This window comes from Staurois parvus, unplaced genomic scaffold (genome assembly GCF_062004578.1).
Source record: "Staurois parvus isolate SC_StPar_1 unplaced genomic scaffold, SC_StPar_1.0 ptg000402l, whole genome shotgun sequence".
In the NCBI taxonomy this organism is placed as follows: domain Eukaryota; kingdom Metazoa; phylum Chordata; class Amphibia; order Anura; family Ranidae; genus Staurois; species Staurois parvus.
Window position 1 is genome coordinate 183,840 of NW_028318198.1, and position 20,978 is coordinate 204,817.

General features: G+C 41.6%; 1 protein-coding gene across 1 annotated transcript in view; it reads right to left on the reverse strand.

Annotated features, from left to right (window-relative positions):
* The window catches only part of TDRD5 (tudor domain containing 5), a 189,947-nt gene that overhangs the window by 139,947 nt on the left and 29,022 nt on the right, over nt 1-20,978 (reverse strand). Inside the window, exon 6 of the mRNA XM_089686565.1 lies at nt 609-765. Within this exon, the coding sequence (XP_089542691.1) occupies nt 609-765 (157 nt within the window). The remainder of the gene's footprint in view (nt 1-608; nt 766-20,978) is intronic.

Consider the following 20,978-nt stretch of genomic DNA (forward strand, 5'->3'; position numbering starts at 1 on the left):
ATTGAAGCATCCTGGTCTTTCATAACACCTCAGCAGTGCCACAGCCTGATAGCTTCCATGCCACACCGCATTGAGGCAGTAATTGCTTCAAAAGGGGCCCAAACCAAGCACTGAGTACATATGCATGCTTATACTTTTCAGAGGTCTGATATTGTTCTATATACAATCCTTGTTTTATTGATTGCATGTAATATTCTAATTTTCTGAGATTGTGGATTTGGGGTTTTCATGAGCTGTAAGCCATAATCATCACAATTATGACAAATCACGACTTGAACTATCTTGCTTTGCATGTAATGAGTCTATCTCATATATTAGTTTCACCTTTTAAGTTGCATTACTGAAATAAATGAACTTTTGCACGATATTCTATTTTTTTGAGTTTCACCTGTAGATGGCAGTATTTTACCTATTATATAAGAGTGAGAGCTGAAATTTTGAGGGGTGACATTACTGATAGAGTAACATAGGCTGCCTATGTGCAGCTCCAAGTGGATGCAGCCGCATAAACAACTGTTTTGTTCACACTCTAAGGAGCTATTGAACCATGTGAATTAGGACTTCGTTTTACACCTCCTACTTCAGCAGAAAAGTTAGTCATCCCTCACCAATCTCTTTTTCTTTGCATTTTGTTTCAGCACCAAAGAGACACCAATCTCCATTTTTTGTGCTTTCCAAGTGAAGCGTATCTCCCAATGATCCGACCAGGTCCAATACAGACATAAATCCCAGATTTCTGAAAGGCAGGTTCTTTCCAGTATGTTCCTAAAATAAGACAAAATAATAGGAGAGCAGGAATGCTTAAATCTACATAAATCATATTTTAAAGTTTTTAAATGGAATGGGGAGGTGTTAGAACCTCATATTTTAAAAACTGTGCAATGTCCACCATGGTGTGATATGGCATTCACAGCAGTAAGTGTGAAAGTGAATTTTTAGATAGGTATGCATACATTGCTAAACTTGTTTTCAACTCGAAACGTTTTTTCCTAATGCATTCCCTGCAATAAGGACACCTACCTAAGGAGGCACCCAAAGCAGGGAGAAGCAGACAGCACTGGTGAGGGGACGACCAAAGAGGAGGTAAGAAACTGCTCCCTTTAGCAAAATCATTGCACAAAGCAGGTAAGTACAACATACTTTTTATTTTAAGATAAGAAAAAAAATATCCTTTAATATTACTTTATCTCTTTCAATGCTAGGCTAATGCTACACATTTCCGCCTTAGGTGGCCAGACCATTTTTGCAAACTTTCACTTTCTAATACATAGTAACATAGAAAAAGGACAGCAGAAAAAGACTAATTGACCATCAAGTATGCCCGTTTTTTTTTTTTATACATGTTTTGGTTTGTTTTCTTTTTGTTTTGTTAAAGTGATAATAAATGCTTGTTTTTTTTGTTTGTTTTTTTTAAATAACAAACATGTTATACTCACCTGCTCTGTGCAGTTGTTTTGCACAGAGCAGTACTGTTCCTCCTCTTCTTGGGTCCCTCGCCGGTACTTCTGTCTTTTCCCTCCTGAGCAGCGCCCCACATAGCAAACCGCTTGCTACGGGGGCACTGGTGCATGCTCGCTGCCAAGCCCTGCTCTCTGCATCCATAAGTCACAGCACAGCATGGTTCGGCCGCGCCTCACTGGCTGTGACTGACAGTCAACCAATGAAGAGGGAGAGCCCGTGCACATTGATGGTCCCAAATTACACTCCGGTAAGTATTGGGGAGAGTTAGGGGCTATCTGCACACTGCTCACAGGTTTTTTATTGTCATGCATATGATGCATGAAGGTAAAAAAAAACAAAAAACTTTCAGCCTTTACAACCACTAATGTTTTTGTCTGACGTATAGATCTATGTCCCATAAGAGACCCACTAAACCGTACATTTTTTGATAGCACAGGACCGATAGAATAAAAAGATGGCACTCCTTATTTTGTAGGTGCAAAGGTTTATGAAACAATATTTATTATAAAAATGGAGTAAAATCATTATCAGCTCACACAAGCACAAAATAACTTACCAAATTCCTACTAAATCATACAATTTCATTGAGCTAAAAAAATATGATTTTTCATTTACCAGTCAGAAACAATTGAGTACTGTCCATGATACTTTTTTTATTTGCACTAACATACAATTTGAGGACAAGCTTTCGGGGAATGTCCCCTTCTTCAAGGTCCAAGCAGTACTGATCACAAAGTTTTCAGACAGTACTCAATTGTATCTGTCGCAAATGCACTAATACGGCTACAATCACCTCATTTACCAGTAAAACCTGTTACTTGAAGTACAGTAAATTCACTTTTTGCAAAAAAATATATGCACATTTTTTTGCAGGTAAAAAATTGTGCACTTTTTTGTTTCCGCTGCACGTGCGATCAACAAATCACAGGTGCAATGTCAAGCACCTGCAGACACTCAGTCAACTGTCTGCGAGCTAGACAGTTACTGAATTGTTGGAAAAACCAAACTACAAGAGCACTCACCAGCTCCCTTGTAGTTCATTGGGAACTACAAGCCATCTGACGCAATGGAAACTGTGAATGAATGATGCGGCTGGCTGTGTGGTTGAAGTCCTGCATGGCTGCCCATTTTTGAACTGTGACAATGGGTACAGGAAGACGATCTCCATCCACTGTCCCAGGTGCTGTGCTGCAACATGTTGCACTCTAAATACAGGTGTAACATTTTACAAAGGTGAACATTAAAATGTCAGGTTTCTGTGATGTAAAAAAGATAAAGTAATTTCAGAATTTTTTCCACCGTTATTGTGACCTGTAAACTGTACAACTCAATTGAAAAACAAACTTAAAAAAAACTTTGGGGGGGAGGAAACATAAAAAAAAACTAAAAAATTTTGCACAAGTGTGCACACCCTCCTATGACTGGGGATGTAGAGGTGTTCAAAATTAAGCAATCAAATTCAAAATCATGTTAATATAGGAGTCAGTACACACCTGCCATCATTTAAAGTGCCTTTGATTAACCCCAAATAAAGTTCAGCTGTTCTAGAAGGTCTTTCCTGACATTTTCTTAGTCGCATCCTACAGCAAAAGCCATGATCCGCAGAGAGCTTCCAAAGCATCAGAGGGATGTCATTATTAAAAGGTATCAGTCAGGAGAAGGATGCAAAAGAGTTTCCAAGGCATTAGATATACCATGGAACACAGTGAAGACTGTCATCATCAAGTGGAGAAAATATGGCACAACAGTGACATTACCAAGAACAGGCCTACAGCAACATTAAAGGAGCTGCAGAAATATCTGGTAAGTATTGGCTGTGTGGTGCATGTGACAACACTCTCCCGTATTCTTCATGTCTGGGCTATGGGGTAGAATGGCAAGACGGAAGTCTTTTCTAATGAAGAAAAACATCCAAGCCCGGATAAATTAAATTTTGCAAAAAACATATCTGAAGTCCCCCAAAAGCATGTGGGAAAATGTGTTATGGTCTGATGAAACCAAGCTTGAACTTTTTGGCCATAATTCCAAAATATATGTTTGGCAGAAAAACAACACTGCATATCACCGATAGAACATCATACCAACAGTGAAGCGTGATGGTGGCAGCATCATGCTTTGGGGCTGTTTTTCTGCAGCTGGAACTGGGCCTTAATCAAGGTAGAGGGAATTATGAACAGTTCCAAATACCAGTCAATATTGGCACATAACCTTCAGGCTTCTGCTATAAAGCTGAACATGAAAAGGAATGCAATCTTTCAGCATGACAACAACCCAAAGCATACATCCAAATCAACAAATGGCTTCACCAAAAGAAGATTAAAAGTTTTGGAATGACCCAGCCAGAGCCCAGACCTTAATCCGATCAAACATCTGTGGGGTGATCTGAAGAGGGCTGTGCACAAGAGATGCCCTAGCAATCTGACAGATTTGGAGTGTTTTTGCAAGGAAGAGTGGGCGAATATTGCCAAGTCAAGATGTGCCATGCTGATGGACTCATACCCAAAAAGACTGAGTTCTGTAATAAAATCAAAAGGTACTACAGCAAAGTATTAGTTTAAGCGTGTGCATACTTATGCAACCATAATATTTTGTTTTTTATTTTCACTTCCCTCCACCTAAAAGATTTCAGTTTGTTGTACAACGGAGTTGTACAATTTATAGGTTACATTAAAGGTGGAAACAGTTCTAAAATTATTTATCTATCTCTCTTTTTTTAACATCAAAGAAACCTGAAATTTTAACAGGGGTGTGTAAACTTTTTATATCTACTGTATGCAGCTTGACGTCAGGCAAATGGACACAAGGAAAAAAAAAAAAAAAAAAAACAGGCTGCAGGGACATCCCCCTATATAACCCCTCCCACTCACAGCCTTAATTCTCTAGCAAGCAATACAGAGATCATAATAACAAAGGTGAGGAACTTGTGTCCCATGCTATACTCAAAGAAAAAGTTCACTGGTAAGTCAAAAGTCTGATTTTTTTTTAGTCGTACAGTACGAAGCACAGGATTTTTAATCACTGCCATTGGGATGTCCAAAGGCAGTCCAACTGAGGGGTGGGCAACAACACCAACAGGTCCACAGACCAAACCGGTAAAGGAGGCTTTAAAAGTGGCCTGAACATTCACCAGGTAGAACTTAACAAAGGTGTGAGCAAAAACCCAGGTGGCAGCCTGTCACTTTAAATTGTTAGTTTGGACTGAGCTGTCCAAACAAACTATTTTCCGGACTAAGATGCGGCCACAAGGAGCAATGTATAGACTGTATGTATAAAGAACTACACATAGTATATAGTGCTCCGTCATGTCAGAGGGATGGGGACTTTCGTCCCATTTTTGCAACAAAAATCAAGCTGTGCTGAGCGCTGCTCTGCCATTTATTTGATGACCGCTGTGCTGAGCGTTGCCCAGCCATTTATTGATGACCTTGTATTTTATGAATAAATACGAGGCTTCCTCTGATCAGCTGAGGTGGAGATTGTGACATCATCTGCCTGCCTCTGTAGAAGAAACAGGCCGATCCTCCAGTTTCAAATTGATGAGAAACCCATCAATAAAAGGTGAAACAGTCTATTTTACTCGTGGAGTAATAGAAAAAGACAAACTCCATAATTCCCTTATTTGGCAAAGACTGAAATGACTCAGTCAGTCTCTGTGGCCATTGGCCTGGAAGACACAAAGACTGCTTGTAAATTAGATACAGCCTTTGCAGGGGAAGGCGTGGGTCCATGCTTGTGGCCTCTGCAGTCTAAGTAATTTAAATAACTGGGTGAGTTGGGCTTTAAAATCTTGCATAACTACCAGCCGAATAACACATAAATTAGCCACACTAACAAAGCAAAAGAGGGCTCCTACGATAGAATAGACCGTAGGATCACAGGGTGCAATGATTCTAGGCTACAGACATTGGCAGCAGGCCTGCCAGTAGTGGAGCAAAAACTAGGAGCATCCATTAACCCCGGTTCACATCTGAGCGGCCGTGCAGGCCGCGTTTTGCATGGGCACGAGAGCTCATTCATTTGAATGGACTTCCGTGCCCGTGACACACAGGGAAGAAGTCCCTGCACTTCTTTGGAAAACGCAGCCCACGCGGGAACCTCGGTTTCCAGTATGGTTGCGTTTTCCAGTGCAGGCGGCGTGCCATTAGAACTAATGGCACCTGCCCGCGGGTCCGCATTTCTCTGTGCGGGTGGTGCACAGATTTTCGTGCGGCAACAGAGAGCTCAGGGTACAAAGCAGCTGGTAGCACATGAAGGTCAGATAAATGGAGATAACCAAAGATACTGTAGGTGAGCAGCATAAAGTACCAAAGATCGGGATTCACATGGCTCCTTGCAAGCAGAAACAGCAGCAGTGAGATAATTCCTTGACGCTGTATGGCAGGAAAGACAGCATAAAGCTTGTGACACACAACCCAGCAGATAAAGTCAGTGCTCAGGCTAATAGTGCTAACCTCTTCCGCAGTGGAAACAGGAGGGAAATTTAGAGGTGCCCAGTGATCAACGTAAATGAGGTATCTCCCTGTGCTTGTCCCAAATGGCCTACTCACAGAGAGAGTATTCAGAGACAGGGTGATCGCAGAGGCAATGCTGGCTTCTATAGATCGGAAAGCGCCCTATACAGAACCCAGTGCTCACAGGTTGCTTCCAGAATATCCCTGGAATTTCCAGTCCACTGGGGTTCAGTTGCTTTGCTTCAAAAGCCAAACTGAAGACAGCCAGGCTGGATAGCTATAATTGAACAGATTAGTTCTAGCAATGAAAAGTCTTGACTAAACAAGAAAATTAAGAACAACTTGTACTAGTAATAAGAATCTTAATGTACATCACAGGGCACAGAGGAGTTCATATCAATGACTACTTGGGTTATGCTGAATGGCCAAATAAAGTCCCCACTCAAGCCTTAACCCCTCCTAGCTCATTTAAGCCTTGGTTTTCTAGGAAGTAATGATGAACAAACAAGAGGGGAGGGATTTGTGTGTCCTGTAATGTACTAAAAAGAATTTTACAAGTAAACCACAAATTCTAATTCCTAGTTGATCCTACATCACAGAACACGAGAAAAATCATATTCATGACTACTTGGTATGTCCCAAATCACAGAACATAAGGAGTGGGCGACAAAGCAACAAGACCTACATGCCCCAAACCGAAAAAAAGAACAGGGGAACACCGCTACAAAGTTGCCTGCAAGACTTTCTGTCCAAAACTGCTCTGACAGCCAAAAACATTTACCTAGAAGAACATCTGAATAAAAGACCAGGCAGGCTCTTTACAAACTTGAATAGAAGCTTGATGAGGAATAGCCCAGGAAGCACTGACACTCCTAGTGGAATGGGCCTTGACCGCGAAAGGTCAGGGCATAGGTCTGAGAAATGGGCTGACAAATCCACCTAGATATAGTAGATTGAGAAGCAGCATGACCCTTAAAAGGACACTCCAGCAGAACATGCATTAGACAAAATGAAGCTGTAGACTTCAGATAAACTCGAACAGCTCCAAAGAACATCAAAACAACATCCAAAGAATGAAGCACCCTCTCTTAGAATGCTTAACAGCTTCCCACCAGGTCACTGTACATAAACAGCCAGGTAGGACAAGCACCATTATGAATGGGTGTACCCGCACGTCCTCTCAGATTTGTGCCTTCTGGGCCCAACCAGTGCCGAGGCTATAAAAAAAGTCTCACATGTGGTATCCCCATACTCAGGAGACATAGCAAAATGTGTTTTGGGGTGTAATTATTAGTATTTCGATGCTGTGTGGGAGAAAGAACTTGTAAAAATTACAACATTGTGAAAAAAAAATATTTCTTAATTTTCAAAAAAACTGTGAAAAAATTTTTTTTCAAGAAACTCGCGATGCCTCTTACTAAATGACTTGGATGGTCCACTTTCCAAAAAAAGGTCGTTTGGGGGTTTATTTATACGGCCCTTGCATTTTAGAGCCTCATGACATGAGATAGGCAGTCAGTACATCAGGACTGGTCAATTTTCAAATACACACACACATTATAGATTGTAGACTCTATAACTTTCACACAGACTAAACAACATACACCTATTTCGGTTATTTTTACCAAAGAAATGTAGCAGAATACATTTTGGCCTAAATTTATAAAGAAAAATTATTTGCTAAATTTTATAACAAAAACTTATTTCAAATTTTTTATTATTTTTTGCTTATATTGTAAACAAATAAAACAAACCCCAGTGTTGATTATATGCCACCAAAAGAAAGCTCTATTTGTCTCATAAAAAGATAAAAATGTCATTTGGGTGTAGTGTTGAAAGACTAAGTAATTGTCACTAAAAGTAAGACAGCACGCAAAGCTGAATATTGGTCTGGGCAGGAAGGGGGTGAAAGTGTCCAATATTGAAGTGGGTAAAGGATAAGTTTACTTTTAAAAAATAAATAAATTAACATTTTTTTTTTGCAGGTAAATGTAGGCTGGATGCTGAACATGCTCCCCCCTCCTAGAGGTCAACTTCCTTTCTTTGAAGAAGTTAGTCCTTCAGGCCAGTGACTGTAACACAGGATGGAAGAACGGACCCTGCAGTGGAAAATATGGTTAACCTGGAAGAGCCCCCCTGCTTATTTGCCAAGAGATTTGCAATGTCTGCATGCTATATTCTTCTTGGCTAGTCGCAACAAGTGAGGAAGAAGCTGCAGTGACAAAAAGGCATAGATCAGAGGAACGTATCCCAAGGAGTCAACAGGGTACCAACTGCAAACACCAAAGGATCCCTGGTTCAAGACACAAACCTGTCTAGTTCTTTATGAATCCAGATGCTATGAGATCCACATCTGGCATCCCCCAATGCAAAAAACCTTTGTGGGGAAAGGCTACCGATGGCTAAGAAAGTTCGCCTGACAATTTTCCACACTGGGAATGTGCACAGCAGAGAGGGAGGGAACCTGAAATTCTGCCCAAGAAAAGATGAGACACGTTTTTTTTTTTAAAAAACAAGGCAACTTCTTGTCCTTCTTTGATGGTTGATGCTTGCATCATCTGACTGCACCCTGCTAAGAAGACCCTGAAGATGGACAGACCAATGTAGGATTGCCAGCTGAAAAGATCCAAGATCAGCAACTTCTGTTTTTCCAATGATCACGTACCCTAAACCAAGAAATTCTCAAAAACACCTTTATAAAATTCTGGTTCAGTCACATCTGGAGTATGGCATCCAGTTCTGGTCACCAGTCCTCAAGAAGGATTTGCTGCAGCTGGAGAGGGTCCAAAGAAGGGAAAAAGTCAATAATGGGATTGTAGGACCTCAGTTACAAGGAATTACTACAAACATTAAACATTCTTCCTGGAGAAGAGACGCCTGAGAGGAAATATGATAGCAATATACCTTAGATTGTACGCCCCTTGAGGGTTAGGGACTAATGTAAATGTACAATATATATGTAAAGCGCTGCGTACATTTACAGGTATAAGTACCTGTAATAAATAAATATACAAATACCTCTATGGTAAATAAAAAACTATTCAGTCTCAGGGAGTACAAGTAGACACGGGGCTTGTAGGAGGAGTTTTCATTCTCCACTGATTGTCCTATGAGGCTGCATAACCCCTGACCCTGTCTAGACAGTGTTGATTGGCCATGTGCTGATCACATGCACTCTCCTTAAAAAAATCTTCAGCAATACACACCAAACTCAGCATATGCAGCTTGCCCCCAAGGCTCTGTTCTATCAGCAGATGGATTGGGGACAGTAGAAAGGGAGGATTAGAGAAGACAGGAATCAAACATCCTTTTTACACAATGCGGAGGATAAACCCCTTAGGTTTCACAGTGAGTATAACAAGCATGCTTTATTCCATATATAGACTGATTTTACTGTTGTGGGTTTAGTAACACTTTAACCTTAAATTGCGTAGGGTTTTGTCACTCTCAGAGCGGTAAGGATGTAGAACTCGCTTCCGCAATCAGTGGTGTCAGTGGGAAATTATGATAGTTTCAAAAAAACGTTTAAATGGGCATCTTAGCGAACACAATATAGTAATATGATATATGATTTTTGACATGAGCTCAACCTTACCAACAATGAAACCTCACAAGCCAGATAGGCTGGCAACCGTCATCAAGACCTTCCAGTTCATCAGAAGAAAGAATTTCCTGGTATCCAGTATCTGCGTGGATATCCTCCATCTTGAGTAGTCCTGAGAGACAGATGCATGGTCACATCCATGGACTCCAGACATTTGTTCCACACTTGCTGGATATTGAGCTGCAGAACTCTGAAGGGAAAATGAAGGGAAAAGGAAAGTGGGCATAGGACACTGCATTGAATGCAGCTACCATCTTCCCAAGTACTTTAAATGCAGGCCCACATCAAGGGACTTTCCAAACTCCAAAGAAACTCCACCTGGGTTAAAAAAGACAGGCATTTTCCGGAGGAAGCAAAACCTTTGCCTATATTTCAAATACTAAGCTTAAGTACTCCAGACGGTGTACCAAAACCAAGGTCTATTTCTGAGAAGCAGATCTTCCAGGTACTTCACAATGCAGATACTCTGGGTTTTCAACCACCCCAGAACTGGAACCAACACCTTGGTAAACACTCTGGAAGCCATAGACAGGCCAAAAGGCAACGCCATAAAATGATAGTAGCAATCCTCCACTGAATCACAAAAAAGTTAGTGAGACCAGAAAAAAAAAAATAGGAAAAGGCATTCTTGATATCCACTGACACCAGGAATTCCCTTAATAAAAGATAAGCAATCACCAACAGGGTGGACTCCATACTGAATTTGTAGTATCTCTATGAACCAAGCAGTTTGGCTTGGGAAACCTGAACAAACTAAACAGATGCCGTGAGGCCTCTCCTCTGCTGACACAGGTGCAATGACCCCTTGGGACAGCAGTCTTTATAAGAAAACCACTCTTCTCAGCAAATCTGAAGATTCCCTTGAGCGCATAAAGTGAGAAGGGGGAAAGCCGCAAAACTCAGGACTGTAGTCTCCAGATATCATACTGCAGTCCCAGCTATCTGTGACTTCCTGGTTCTAGCCAGCTGAAAAGGCTCTAAAGATGTCCCTCCACCCACGTAGGTGAGGGCTCCTTTGACAAAGAGGATTTGTCTCTGGAATCAGAGGACTTGGAGTTCAGTACTTTTTAATGAACTCAAATGTGGGCTATGCTTAGAAACCGAAGCTGGTTGCTTATAAAAAGGAACTCTTCTTGGATTCCAAAGGCAACAACGGTTTCTGACCTGTCGCCTTCTTATGGGCAAGAGCATGTCCTTCCTCACTGTCACCTTCTGGATAAAGGCATCCAAGGATGGTCCAAAAGAGTGTTTGCCATCAAAGGGTAGCCTGTCAATTTTGTTTTTGAAAGAAGTACCCCAAACCAACATGTGAGCCATAGCGCCATTCTCATGTGGACAGACATAGTGCCCTACCATGAAAGCTGCCTTACAGAGTCTTCTAAGACATCCACAGAGTAACTCGAGTCTTCTAAGAGCTGCCAAATGGCAGGATATTTCGGGTCTGACTCTCTGGAATGGAACACATGCTTTGCCCAAACATTTAGGGTTTGACAAATTGCACTGTAGCCAGCGTAAGCTGCAGAGCCAATCCTGCTAGAGAGAAAGATGACTTAAATAGGACCGCTAACCTTTTCCTTGGTGTCCTTAAAGACCAGGGCCACATCCACAAGGGCCATTAGAGTCTAAGCAGAATATAGCAAGGGCAACATCCAGCGAACCCCATTTCCTAAAGAATTCCTCCCCTATAGGGTACTGGTGAGCAAATCTGTTAGGTGGTAAAATCTGCATACATCACTTCTTCGGAATGGAATTTTTGGCAGCCACCACAGCTCAAAACCTGTGACATTAGAGGAGGAGGAATCTGGCAGCGGTAACTTAAGGTTGATGCATACCACATTGGTCAGAAAGTCCACCATGGTCTTCTGTATCTGAGAGAGCCCTGAACCCTAGGATTCCGCTTTCTCATTCTGGGGAATTTCTCTCAAAATGGGACGAGGGGAAACAGAACACCTATGTTTGTGTCCCAGGCATTCCAAGCTAGTAAGAACCCCCGAGAGCTATCACGAAGCCAAGTTGCAGAAAATTCCTTCCTTGACACAAGGGAGGGGGAACTACTGGTACTGCCGCACAGTCATTTTAGTATATATTATAAAATTAAAACGAATAAGAAAGAAAGACAGATAAGAAAGAGGGAGCTAGAACAGAGGGAAACCAGATGAAAGAAGAGGAAAGGGGGAAAGGAGGGGTTTGGAGGGCGGCAAAAAGAAAGAGGAGAATATATTCCACAAACCCCATGTCTTGGAGTATGTCTCTTTTCTGTGTTGTGAGGTCAGGAACACATCTTCCATCTGGTTCAATTCTTCCACTTTCACAAGCCATAGTGAGATGGATGGAGGGCTTCTACTTTTCCATTTGAGAGGAATGCAAGTTTTGGAAGCGTTAAGGAGATGGCGAAGGATCGATTTTTTTGTATACTATGTAGCAATGTACCTCGTTCCCTTTGGCAACGTCAACATGTATCTATGATGTTTGGGAAAAGTTTACACAAGAGGACCGGGATACAAGCTCGAAGGTAAGAGGGAGGCTAGCCAGGATGAAGGTGCCTAGATATTTCAGAGCCATGTATGTCCATTTGAATTTGAAGGAAAGTTGGAACTGGCGGAGTAAGGTAGGTGAGATCGCCACACACATCACTTCAGATTTAATGAAGTTTATCTTTAAGTTAGACAGGGCTCCGTATCAATCAAATTCTTGAAAGAGATTAGGAAGGGAGATCTCTGGCTTAGTTACGGAAAAAAGCATATCGTCAGTGTAAGCCAACATCTTAAATTGGTGATCTTTTGATGCAAAGACCTGTAATATCCAGATTCAAGTGGAACCTACATAGAAAGGGTTCAAGAGTAAGGGCGAAAAGAAGAGGAGATAGAGGACACCCCTGTCCAGTGCCTTTGGTAATCAGAAAAGGGTCAGAAAGAACTCTGTTCACCTTGACTTGAGCTGATGACCTCAAATATATGCTAGCAATCCAATGGATCATTGTGTCCCCCAATCCAATGTGCCGAAGGACTGCGAAAATGAATTGTGAATTCATCCGATCAAACGCCTTTTCCGCACCTGTGCCCAGGAACACACAAGTGGTGCGAGCCTGGATAGCAACATGGACAAGGTTCAAAACCTTAATGGTGTTATCCTGAGCCTCGTGGGTGGGTATGAAATCAACTTGGTCCAAATCAACCAGCAAGGGTAAATGGTGCTGAAGACGTATGGCCAGAATCTTGAGGTCAATATTCAATAAGGAGATCGGCGTATAGCTACCGCAACTGGAAGGGTCTTTGCCTTCCTTAGGTATGACTGATATATGGGATTTTAAAGATTCTGGGTGATAGGAGGCAGACATGCCAAGAGCACTGAACATTGCAAGCACGTGAGGACCCAGTACCAGGAAAAACGTTTTATAGTATTGAAGGGTCAAGCCATCCAGCCTGACTAAGGGTAACCGCTGTCTGGAGTTCTTTCAGTGACATGGGGACCTCTAATTCACTCCTAACTGCCAACGGAAGCCTAGGCATGCCCAAAGATGAAACGTCAAGCTGAGTCTGAACTGGAGTCTTTACTTGCAAATTATATAGCAAAGCATAAAAGTCTCTAAACGTCTGAGCAATTGCCATGAGGAGTGATGCCTTACTGCCGTCTTAGCGTAGCACATGAGGTACATAAGTGGTTGCGCATTGGTCTCGCAATGATCTAGCAAGAAGCCAACCACATTTATAACCCGTTTCATAAAATAGTTTCTTGCCAGCCTGTATGGCTGCCTTGGCCTTGTACCTAAGTAAATCGGAGACTTGGCTCTGTAAACTCAGAAGATCCCTTTCAATGGCCGGTGAAGCTGTACGTTTATGACTATTTTCCAACCAATGTATATCCGCTAGGAGAGACACAGGTGTCCGCTCTCAACCCCATTTAATAAAAGCTCCATGCTTAATCAGCACCCTACGGATAACCGCCTTGTTGTCACATTCACTATTTCTATTTTATATACAGATTAATTATAATTAAACTTTTTTTTTTTTTTTGCTGTACGATGGCTGAATACCAAGGTAAGCAATGGAATTCTATGATGACTAAGTTACAAATGTCAAATGTCAAACATGAAAAACGGGATACTGATGTTAACGCTTTATTCTATTCCCTCAAAAGATTGTTGGAACAGAAATCTAGTAAGTATTGGCACATGAGATATTTGGAAAAGTATTTGGAAGAAAATATGTCGAAAGGATCTTGAAGCCTTATACAGTAGTATACCTCACAAGAAAAGGACTAAATACTATTAACTCGTTCCTACAAGAACATAGGAAGGATAAATTTGGGTACAACACTTTTGTATTACAAATTTTGGAGTACATTTTAAACAACAACTTCTCTTTTGATGGCTACCATTTCCTCCAAGTTCAAGGTGTAGCTATGGGGACCCACTGTGCCCCCTCCTATGCCAATCCATACCTTGGAGGATGGGAACGACAACTGTTTGGTGATGAGTCTCTTTCAATGCAACTGTGCCACATACTATCGTGGCATAGGTACATAGATGACAGTCTCATACTCTGGGATGGCACTAAGGATCCCCATGATGCATTTCTTCTACGTCTTAGTACTAATGATTTCAATTTATCGTTCACAATGACATGTGATTCTGAACGAATTTCGTTCCTGGATGTGGAGATCTTCATCAAGGAGGACCGTACACTAGGATCTACCCTATACCGTAAAAGTACTGCAGGTAACACGATACTTCGAGCAAATAGCGGGCACCCATACAGTCTGATTAGGTCCATACCGTATAGCCAATACCTGCGTTTGAAAAGCAATTGTTCAAATCAGAAAGATTTTAAACGAGAAGCGGATGCCTAAAGATTGTGATTACTAGTTCGAGGTTATTCCAACAAAATGCTCAAGAAAGCCTATTTCCGAGCAAACCAACATCTTCGCACAGATTTGGTCTTTCAGGTATCAACCAATGATTCCGATAGGACCTCCATTACAACCAGATTAATGACATATAACAAACAACAACAACAAATCAGACACATTATCAGTAAATACTGGTATTTGTTGCAGGCGGACCTTTGTAAAGACGCAACCTGAAATTACTTAGCGTAGAAATAGATCTATTAAGGATGGATTGGTGTAAAGTCATTTTACGAGACCAGCTAACTCTTACACACAAATATAGAGGTACTTTTGTATGTAGCAACTGTGCTTATTGCCAGTTTATCTCTCAAGGTCACAATCACTCCTTACCAAATGGGGACATCTACAGGGCACGACACTACACCAATTGCCAAACGGCAGGTGTGGTGTACATGACGACATGCATATGTGGCAGTTTTTATATAGGCAAAACCAAACCACGGTTTTGGAAAAGGATCTATGATCACGTTTCTGCCATCCAGTCGGGAGATATTTCCTCCCGTATAGACAGACACAGTACATGGTATCATGCTAAAAATACACAATGTGTCAAGTTCTTTGCCCTGGAGAGAGTCCCTCTGGATTCAAGAGGTGGTGATAGGGACCGTCGCATACGTCAGAAAGAGGCTCGTTGGATACAGAACATGGCAGCTACTCAACCTCCAGGTCTCAATGATTCCCTTAACTTAAAACCTTTTTTGCCACGTTAGTGGTTTACAGCCATCTTACAGCTCTTTTTCCTTTTTCCCTCCCCCTTTTTCTCCACTCTTTTTTTCTCTTGACAATTTTCGTATACGAAATACTAATTATGACTTAGATTGATTATGTTCTTGGAATTGTTACCCATATAACTCCTTTTTCTTTTTGTTGTCTTCACTGCAAACAGAATTCTGTAATACCAACCGATGATATACCACTCCTTAGAAGCTCTCTGCTTGTTGGATATACATCCTTAATATTAGGACCATTTTGTTAATATTTTTTTATGTAACCTCATCTCTGGCCAATTATATGGCCACTCATAGCCAGGTCCTTTAAAAGGTGTTTTCTTCTACCAACATTTGGTTGCTTTACTGTAGAGGTTATGCTTTAATGTTTATTCATTGCATTTGCTTCCCTTTACAGTATTTATTCCTCTATGAATTACTTTTTATTTTGTCCATGGTCTCTTTAAGATGGCCATGACATTTTTTGGACATCTTGCATCACCTAGTGTGATGTAAGGCCATGGTACGTCATGACGTCATCGCCGTGCGTCACCTACGTCACCGCATGTGTGCATCTTATTTCCATAATTGCCATTTTGCTGCCAAATAACCTCTATATAAACTTTGGAGGCTGTTTTTCAATTCAGGACTACACAGGGGGAAGTGAGCTTGAGGTTCATTCCTCCCCCTCTTTTGACAAGAGATTTGTCTCAACACTTTTGAAGGCAATCTGTGTTTGGGTTTATATGATGACCTATACCACCAGGCCATAGCATTGTTGTTTTGAATGGTATTTATCTGGATGGATTAGGATTTTTATACTTCTGCCTGTGATTGTTTATCTATTACCTAAGCGATCTCATTAACAATATATTTTTTTGTTTATATATAAAAAAGATTTTTCGTTTTTTCTCCCCTCCTCCCCCACTTGTTTTTGACCCCCTCTTAGATTTAAATTCTTCTTGACCAATTTTGGTGAGTAGGGGTGTAGTTGGTGCTGGGGATTGTGTGTGTGTGTGTGGGGGGGGGGGGGGGGGGTGATTGCTATCACCTTGTTATATTTTTATATATTTTATTTTTGCTTTTTTAATTACAGTGGGGATCGAAAGTTTGGGCACCCCAGCTAAAAATTTGTATTAATGTGCATAAAGAAGCCAAGGAAAAATGGAAAAATCTCCAAAAGGCATCAAATTACAGATTAGACATTTCCATCATTTACACTTTCAAAATAACAGAAAACAAAAAAATGGCGTCTGCAAAAGTTTGGGCACCCTGCAGAATTTATAGCATGCACTGCCCCCTTTGCAAAGCTGAGCCCTGCCAGTGTCATGGATTGTTCTCAATCATCGTCTGGGAAGACCAGGTGATGTCAAGCTCAAAGGTTTTAAATGCCCAGACTCATCTGACCTTGCCCCAACAATCAGCATCATGGGTTCTTCTAAGCAGTTGTCTAGAAAACTGAAACTGAAAATAGTTGACGCTCACAAAGCTGGAGAAGGCTATAAGAAGATAGCAAAGCGTTTTCAGATGTCAATATCCTCTGTTCGGAATGTAATTAAGAAATGGCAGTCATCAGGAACAGTGGAAGTTAAAGCAAGATCTGGAAGACCAAGAAAAATATCAGACAGAACAGCTCGCAGGATTGTGAGAAAAACAATTCAAAACCCACGTTTGACTGCACGATCCCTCCAGAAAGATCTGGCAGACACTGGAGTTGTGGTACACTATTCAACTATAAAGAGATACTTGTACAAATATGGTCTTCATGGAAGAGTCATCAGAAGAAAACCTCTTCTACGTCCTCACCGCAAAAATCATCGTTTGAACTTTGCAAATGAACATATAGACAAGCCTGATGCATTTTGGAAACAAGTTCTGTGGACCGATGAGGTTAAAATTCAACTTTTTGGCCGGAATGAGCAAAGGTACGTTTGGAGAAGAAGGGGCACAGAATTTAATGAAAAGAACCTCTGTCCAACTGTTAAGCATGGGGTTGGATCAATCATGCTTCGGGGTTGTGTTGCAGCCAGTGGCACAGGGAATATCTCACGAGTAGAAGGAAACATGGATTCAATAAAATTTCAGCAAATTTTGGATGGTAACTTGATGCCATCTGTGAAAAAGCTGAAGTTAAAGAGAGGATGGCTTCTACAAATGGATAATGATCCTAAACACACCTCGAAATCCACGGGGGATTACATCAAGAGGCGTAAACTGAAGGTTTTGCCATGGCCTTCACAATCTCCTGACCTCAACATAATTGAAAATCTATGGATAGACCTTAAAAGAGCAGTGCGTGACAGATAGCCCAGAAATCTCAAAGAACTGGAAGACTTTTGTAAGGAAGAATGGGCAAAGATACCTCAAACAAGAATTGAAAGACTCTTAGCTGGCTACAAAAAGCGCTTACAAGCTGTGATACTTGCCAAAGGGGGCAGTACAAGATATTAACTCTGCAGGGTGCCCAAACTTTTGCAGATGCCATTTTTTTGTTTTGTTATTTTGAAAGTGTAAATGATGGAAATAAAATCTAACATTTGTTGACATATTATAAGAATGTCTAATCTGTAATTTGATGCCTTTTGGAGATTTTTCCATCTTTCCTTGGCTTCTTTATGCACATTAATACAAATTTTTAGCTGGGGTGCCCAAACTTTCGATCCCCACTGTATATTGTGTGACCACCCAGAATGTTGACTTGGTTCCCACAAGCCTTCAGATACATTTGAACTGATTGATGACCCTTCCTTGTGGTCGTTGGAGGCTTCTTCCTGTTCACCCAGATACCAGTGATCTATACTTAGTAGGAGCTATCTCAGAGAGTGCGGATATCATCGACTGGTAATCGCTGCTGTTTTGTTTGTTCATATTTTGTTCTGTTGTATACATTTGCACCTGTTTATATCATTTATTGATTATATGTTTTTAGTTTGTTTTTGGGTTTTTTTTTTATTTATTGTAGATACTCATGTTTTGCCCTCTTTCCCTGAAGAAATGGGTTTCATCCCACAAAACGCGTTGGATTCTATAACGCAAAGCATTTTTCATGGTTTCAAGTGGATACTGTATTACCAGTTTCATCAACATCTATTAAGTCATATGGTTGGGCATTTTTTGTCTGTATATGTATTTATTTCCCCTGATAACCATTTACCATTCCATATACTATCTGTACAGTTAAGTCTATCTTGCTTTACGTTAGTGGCTGTAGTTCGCCATTGCCGATGCCATTGATGCTTTCTATGCCTTGGGCATCGACCCTCGCCTACTATAGCCACCTTTGCTGATTTTAATTATGTCTTTTTGTGTCTATGTCCGACTAAACTTTTTCCACCGATGGGTTGTTTTTTTAACCTAATAAAAGGGTTTAATTTTATCTACTATTTTCATGTTTTTACTTCATTTGTACTGGTACGGTATGGTACCTTTAAAGCCCCATTAGCTTTTTAGGTTAGGATTTTTGTTTCTATTATTTCATAAGGGGTGTGGTACCAGTAAAACCGTTACATAAGGATTGGGAGAGTTATTTTCTTTCCACCTCCCACTTTCCCCTTATCCCTCATTTATATGGTATTCCCTCAGGGCGACCCACCTCCCCAAAGGGGGGGAAGCATGTCCCAGGTAAGATCTACACAAAGACCAGAGAACACGGCCTCCATCATTAAACACATACCACATATGGCTCATAAGTGGAAAGTAGTACAGAAGGTGTATCCCCCCCATGAGTTAATCATTGAGGAACTAAGCCCTCTTATTCAAATATAAGGCCATGTGTGCCACAGAACCACGGCACATGTACCATACTGTCTGCACCGTACAGGACAAATTATCAAGTCTTCCCTTGAGGTTTAGAAGGGAGCCTGTTAAGAAATTATGGTTAGAGCATTAGGTCAATATGAAAACCACATCCATCAATAGGAGGGACTGTCACTGATATGACTTCTGGCAGGGTTAACGACATTCACATCCCATGGGTAATACAGGAAGCCATAATCAGAGGGGCAACAAAGTCAAAGAGCACTGTTCATGTATTTTGCACTTCACAAAACAAAGAAAACATTAAGGCATGAAGTCCTTCTCTGAGGTCTGACAAGGTATCCAGGAAAGTAATGTGTTGAGAAAACTAAGTCCATGTGTAGATCAGAAGGGTTTAGCAGCCATTGTAGAGGGAAGGGGTTCCTACAGGGTCAAGATCAAGAAAAGTAACCTCACGACCTCAGGTGCCCAGGATTCTTGTGAACCCTCCATGGCGGGCGTCCCAGAGCATCGTCGTTGTCTAGGAGGCCTGGGCGGCACTTCCATTCATGCTCGGGCGGTCCGATGTCGGAAGAGGAAATTGGGAACCAACCGGGCACCTGGATCAGGTCAGTCTCCATAAAGGCGAATTGGTTAGGCAAATCCGCTGGTGTTCTCAAGGTGTAGGCTAGCAGACCCTTCCAAAAAAAGTGACCACCAGAGGAAAGCCCCATCTGTAAGTAAGCTGGGCTCGACATTGTAGCATAGCTTTGCAAAGGTCAGGTAGGATCTTAACAGCAGTGCCATCAAAGTCCAATTCCCAGACTTTCCGAAGAATGACCTCCTTCTGGGTGTAGCGATGCAGACGTCAGATAACATACCTGTGCCTGTTCAGGTCCGTGAAGCAGGGGTCCAGTGCCCTCTGGACCGGTCCAGTTCTAGCGTGGAGTTGGGGACTGCATCCAGGACCCTGCGGAGAATAGCCATAATAGTATAGTGGAGAGTGTCCGGGGCTGTATCTTCAGGCAGGCCCCGGAAACGCAAGTTGTTTCGGAGACTCCGGTTTTCCAAATGAAGTTGTAGCGTCACTATGGAACCGGTCTGTTGTAATTGAGCCGTCTCCAGTACTGCTACCCTCTGCTCCAGCGAGGTGGTGGAGGATTCTCCGGCCTTGATGCGGGAAGAGAGGTTTAGCATGTCAGCCAAGACTGCTTGTAGCTCCTGAAGGTGAGAGTCCTCCAAACGGAGGATGAGTGCTTCAATGTTCGCCTTGGTAGGGAGGGCTTGGATCAGTTCCCGCAGGTCACTGTCCACTTGATGACTGCACTTTATATCTAAACATGGATTGTTTTATTCATTTATACAGTGTTCAGCATAAATAAGTACACACCTTTTGAAAAGTAAGATTTTAATCAATATCTCAATGAACACAAGAACAATTTCCAAAATTTTGACAAAACTGAGTTTTATAGAGCATTTGTTTAGCTCATTACATGAAAGTAAGATTAATAATATAACCTAGATTACAAAATCTTCAGTTTTACTCAAATTAGTTATACCCCACAACAAAAACTACTACATTTAGTATTTTGTATGACCTCCATGATCTGTAAGGACAGCACCAAGTCTTCTAGGCATTGAATGAACAAGTTGGCGACATATTGCAACATCCATCTTTTTTCATTCTTCAAGAACGACCTCTTTTAGAGCCTGGATGCTGGAAGGAGAGTGATGCTCAACTTGTCTCTTCGGAATTCCCCAAAGGTGTCCGATTAAGTTCAGACCAGGAGACATGCTCGGCCACTGAATCACTTTCACCCTGTTCATCGGAAATGCAACAGTGGCCTTAGATGTTTGTTTTGGATCATTGTCATGTTGAAAAGGTGCACAACGACCAAGGGCACGGAGTGATGGTAGTATCTTCTCTTTCAAAATAGAGCGGTACATCTGGGAACTCATGAAACCATCAATGAAATGCAGCTCCCAGAAACCAGCAGCGCTCATGCAGCCCAACAGAAGGACACTGCCACCACGTTTCACTGTATGCATTTTTCTTTGTACTCCTCACCTTTGCAACGCCATCATGGACCCCAATGAGCTCTATCTTCAGGC